Consider the following 6000-nt stretch of genomic DNA (forward strand, 5'->3'; position numbering starts at 1 on the left):
AAAATCATTGTATTTACATTTAAACTGTTTCAGAGTATGTTTCAGAGCGATTTTAATATTTTCATTTTGACTTGCAAATATGACACACAACACCATAAAGAAAACGTTCTTAAATTTTTGCGAGCTATGTACCGAAAATAACAGCAATCGTACTTCTATATTTCAAATTTGTTATAGTTGTGATCATCTGATCAAATAATAAATCTTATCTACATTATTTTAAGGCATAAATAATCCTCTGTTGATATACATTAGTTAGACCAGCTGTATACAAATCTACACAAGGCATTGCTACTGATTTACAAATTGATTAATTATTGAGATATAGTTCTATTTTCATAGTGATGTATAGTTTTATAATTTTATCTCGATGCCCTACCAATTAACAAAGTCAAGAGATAAATTGTTGATACGGTTTTAACATTGTTGTCGGTGTAGAATATCATGTGTAAGATTCATTTTCTGTGGTGTGGTTAGTGCGCCTGCAGTGGATAAAACTTGTATTCATTAAATAGATCATTAAAAATAATGTTAAAAGTCTGAAGTTTAAGGAGTATGATATATTTGAAATTTGATTCGCAGTTGCCTGACATTTCATTATTTCTTTTAAACAATCAGGTGTCACTTAGCTGAACAAATATTTTGTTATTTTTGGTAGATTTGTTATAACATGGACAGGTCGCTATAGAAATGTGTTGACCTAATCTCACAAAATTACGGTTTGCTATTCGGACCCGTGCGAAGTTTTAATAGATTTGGGTATTTAATATCGCAAATTATAGGCTAGAATAAATGGATGGTAACATTTCACCTTAGATATCCTGAGACTTGTAACTTGAGCCGCGAATTTAAATTCTTATGCAAATTTCTTTGATCGCCTTTCAGAGTTTACCAGTGGTTTAAAATTCATTTCTTTGCTAAACTGTCGCCTTTTATTGATCCAATTCCTTTTTTGATGTTTACACGTATTCATTAATCTAAAATTCATAATGTATTAAATATATCTACACGAAAGAAACAAAGCCTAGAGATTCCCTTGAGGTTAATATTAAATTAACTTCAATTATTTTGTTGGTATATTAAAGCTAGATATAGATTACTTGAAAGCAAACTTTATGTGTACAAATAAAGCAGCACTATTCCTAACCAGTCTTTAAAAACTGCGCGCCTAGACTTTTACTGGCTTTCAAATATTCCGATTGTTACAATAATAGTTTCATTTGTTTTAGTAATTGCATATTTTGCTTGCTTGATACTATAAAGATACTGCCAAACGTCGGTTCGTATCAAGATTAACGTCACAAGAAAGAAAATATCCGCGAAAGAATTATACTGGCACTCCGTATTGTAATTACAGAATAAACAGGCCTAACTTCATTATGGGACCCAGCTAAACGCATTTTCAGAAGTCCTTGTTATATTAGAGACGACGGCAAGACAGTGTCATTTGTCTGCAATCTCTGACAGGGTAACCCGTGAAACGGTGGTAAAACATGACAAATACTCTCCTTCGACCCCTTATTTGGATAACAACAGTGCTTGGAGTCATTAATAAGATCATCAAATTGTACATTCGTTACACTGGTTTCGCATGAATTTGGATTAGTAAAACGAAGAAACAGTTGTATTTCATATATTTCATTAAGTACCGAAAAAGGATATCACCACTTTTTAAAGGAAATGTATATTACAAAAAGCTTTATCAACCAAACGCTAAAATAAATTATTAGAAACAGCATATTTCTTTCTTTACTGTAAAGATCGCTTTCCTTTGCATGAAGCTTCTTCCAGACTTGCGAAGAAATTGAACTATACATAGTATTCAATAATGATAACAAAAAGTATAGAATTGCAAATCACAACTTTTGTACAGATACACAACTATAAACTTTCACTAGAGCAGACATAAAACAGAAAATATACATGCAGTCCGATACATCTTCTAGCGTCTCGCAATTTATATTCAACATGTTACATACATTTTATTTTCTGTAGATAGGGAAATTAATACAGTCGCCAACTCACGATATTAAATTTTGAAAACAATAGACCGCCAAAACAATGACGAACTAACATGACAAATTAAAGTAAAAGCAAACTTTACTTCCAGTTTCCTGACAATACAGAAACTTAGGGGCTTAAAGCCAACTACAATTTTTTGTTTCTTCACTGAATAAAAACAACAACAGAACAAGGAAAAGACACAACAAATGAGATTGATGAGGATGAAACGCACGCAGCAAATTTATATGGTAAAGTCATTGGTATACCGTGATCGTAGCATCAAAACATGAAAATGCGAAACAAACCAGACAAAACAAAATATATCTAAGTATGAGCAAATTGATACAAATATTTCTTCGTAAAAGTTTCATGTAGCAAAACTGTTATGCAAATGAAAAGGCATCGGTTTCGTAAAACTAAGTTATCAGAATTTTCTTTGAAGTCGTAGTTTACCAACATTAGTAGATACTGGCCGTTTTAAAATTTTGTTAATCAAAATATTGCCAAAACTGTTCCAGGCGATTGGTGAAAAATGCACATTTTACATTCATTATAAGTCATAAGTCATAATATTTCAAGTAACTACACATATATGTTGAATTTTCAATATATCAATTATATTCTAATAAATATTTCAGCATTCAGTCAGTTATGAAGTGTCCTTTTCAGTTTATTGACGATGATTTGGTTGAAACCATTGTACAGCATTGATTGATTAACCTCATTCGTAGTGATTTTGACAAACAATACTAGCTGAATAATAAGCAATTTGTTCATTTATTTTTTTTCTGTGACAGAATAACAATTCGATTTTATAATTAAGTTCAATTCCTGTTCTTGGTAATTGTTGTTCTCATCAAGGCAGTATTCAGTTACTGATTTATAGGCTTGCGATAATGGTTCACCATTAGTTAGTCCGTCATAAGAAGGAGGAGGGGATGACAAGAAAGATTTTAGAGAAGAAGATGTAACGATTCATGTTCCCATGGAAAATGTTCCACTATATGATAGAAATTAGGAGGTAAAACTGGTATTTCTTTCTAATTTAGCTATATTTTGTATAGTTTTTAGGTATTTTAAAATATATCTAATAAAATAAGTATAAGGAAGAAAGATATCCGATCCATGCTTAGTCTAGACAGAACGTCATGGCATTAATATATTGTATGATGATTTATCTTTGTTAAATTAGTTTTATAGTCTGGAACTTTGCAAATAATACTGGTACAATTTTACTAATTTTCAATTTAATTTCTTATGTTTTATAAAAATTAATTGTTCGAGTTAATTTGAACCCAGACACAATCAGATTGATTGAAATAGATATTAGGCAAGTACGAATGTTTATATCGAATATGTAACTGCAAGTTAAAGAATAAATCATAAATAGATTAAAGTGTCCACACTTTCACAATTTACAGAAAATATGATTGACACTAAACTTAATTGTCTGGTATATCATTTGTATATTGTTACAGATTACAAAAAGTAATATTAAAGAAAGTGAAAACAACCACATGTGATACCGATATACATTACTTTCATTAGGCACATTGTCACTTGACAAACGTAAATAAAATATTACAACCACTTGTTCTTATACAATTTACTCAATTTGAAAAGGGCAAATGGAAATGAAAACCACTAACTAGTAAGTAAAATAAATGACAATTTATGAGAAAAAATGTTTTTGTTGTTTCAATGCCTTTCAAACATAATTATGCAGCTTCAAAATAGGTATAAGTGACTTTTCATGTATAGAATTCTAAGTGGTGTAATTTTGTATAGTTATTATTGAAACGGTCTTAAATAAATTCTAATTAGGTTTTTTAATGCATCCTTATAATATCATTTTGTTCTAAATACATTTATATGGTGTTTCAGTATTTCCACTTTTTAAATATCAATAAATCATTGAAAAACTTTCCTCTTGTCACCTTAACAAGTTGGCGGAAAATATCAGCTATTTTAATATGATCTCCATATTACATACACAATAGGTTCCCGATGCGATTAAAATCGAATACATCGTTAAATACAACATAAATATTCTTCATCGGCGGGTCGGTGACATTTTTTATAATTTGTTTATAATATTTTATCGAGATCACATCGGAATTAACGAGCCTTTAACTGATACGGTCGCAATTCGCATTGAAAATATGTTGGTAAAAGTTGATTTAGTTTTTCATATTTAAAATCATATGATAGCTTTATTTCCGACATTATTTCGCCAGACTGCGGTAGGCCTTTTTAAGATTTATGCTGGGAAGAATATTAAAATAATAATAAAAGTCAAAGGGTATATGTTAATTTTGGAAATTGCTAACTATCTATTGGGCCCTTTCCCACAATCTTGTACACGGCTGTCTGATTTGCTCTAAATGGGTGTCTGGAAATAATTAGAATGAAACAACACCATGCTTCGATGCGCAGAAATCGTGTCTCCATTTTCATTACACTAAAATTCAATTAAATGATACATAAATGCTTTTTTCTTAAAACTTTTTTTGAGTGAACAATGAAATCAGATTCGACGTCATAAGCAGTAAGAAAAATGATGATGTATGAACTAGACACACATTAAATATACAGTTTATGAAGGCACATTTCAATGCAAAAAAAAAACTGTCAAACCTGTATTATGAAGGGTGAGAAGTCCTGAATAATCCGTCATCATATTTTAATGCAGTTAGACAAACGCAACATATAAAGTTCTAATCCTATAAAATTTACATACGTTCGCGATGATCGCTTAAAACAAGTTGCAAGGTACATAACCTTTTTACACAATATCATAAAACAGCTAAAAGTTAAACATGACAATACGTATTACATAAACATTTGTATAAGTTTAGATATGGCCATCTCACTTACCTGAATAGTGGTATGGATCCATCACGGTCGGTGTTAATTTCCAGTATCTTGTCAACTAAGTGCCTCGGCGCGGCGAGCCCTAAAACCCTAGACAGCGTCACTCGATCTTAATCCCGGTAAGATCTATTTTCTTCTATGTGAAGTCTGAACCGATCTAAGGGGAGAAAATACAAATAATACCAATGTTTTAAGTTTTCTCAATAATAGATAGTTCAATGTTTCACGGATAAGTTTTCATAACATTAGCTTTCGCTCCACCCACTTCGGTAAATCGCTTTGTTTTCTGTGTAGCTGATCGTCTCGCTTAGCAGATCCAGGCGAACCGATAACTACTTCAGAAGCCGAGAGCGCTTCTCATTGGCTGATTGGATATACAACATGCCTTTACAATATTTAGCGTCTGTTATTGATGGGACTTGCTCACTAGTTCACTGACTTTCTTATTTCTCCTGGCTGGGTATCAGTTTATACTATTTAGACATCAGAAACCCGGTTTGGTAATGGTAATTAAGAAATGGACAAGGTCTGTAAATTGACATTTCGGTTGCTGTATGGAGAAGGGTCGACTCAGTTTTCATATCAATAGCAAGTTCAGAGTAGCAGATCCTTCCGCTAGCCAAGTTTCAATGAAGAACTGCGGTTTTCATTTCTTTTGCTTTATGAACGTCAAATGATGCCGGTTTCGGATGGCACTTTTCGTCACGGAAAGACTGAAACTAACGATTTGGGTCCAAGTGGTCGATATAGAAATGACTTTTGGTAGTTATACATTTCAAGTGATTCAGTATAAGATATAACAGGACGTAGTTAAGTTGATTAACAGACAAGACAGGCAAGCCGCACTCTGTTCTGCACTAGTCTTTGAAACCTTACACTAGAGGTTTACTGATGGGTGCAGGATAATTTTGTTCACAAGGAGCGAATGTTGTCGGTTTCGTGTGCCAGAAATTAGAAAATCATTATTCAAGGTGTTTAATGGTATATCTGCTGGGGATGCCAAATTGTAATATTCTTGTAACATTCTGGAAAATGCATTGTTTGTTTCTGGTTTCTAAGAACAGTTGTGAACATTGTCACGTATACATTTTGGTTTCGGATCACTTAGATGTTTTTTTTTTT

The 6000-nt window shown here is 32.0% G+C and overlaps 1 protein-coding gene across 2 annotated transcripts in view; it reads right to left on the reverse strand.

The window, feature by feature from the left end:
* Positions 1 to 5081, reverse strand: part of LOC123544948 (homeobox protein six1-like) — a 57361-nt gene extending 52280 nt beyond the window's left edge. Inside the window, exon 1 of one of the 2 annotated variants that reach the window (XM_045331122.2) lies at positions 4882 to 5081. In XM_045331122.2, the coding sequence (XP_045187057.1) occupies positions 4882 to 4903 (22 nt within the window). In that variant the 5' untranslated portion in view covers positions 4904 to 5081. Of the gene's footprint in view, positions 1 to 4641; positions 4796 to 4881 lie in introns of those variants that run through there. The other variant, XM_045331121.2, reaches the window with a different exon arrangement.
* Between the last annotated feature and the right edge of the window lie 919 nt (positions 5082 to 6000).

This window comes from Mercenaria mercenaria, chromosome 1 (assembly GCF_021730395.1).
Source record: "Mercenaria mercenaria strain notata chromosome 1, MADL_Memer_1, whole genome shotgun sequence".
Classification (NCBI taxonomy): domain Eukaryota; kingdom Metazoa; phylum Mollusca; class Bivalvia; order Venerida; family Veneridae; genus Mercenaria; species Mercenaria mercenaria.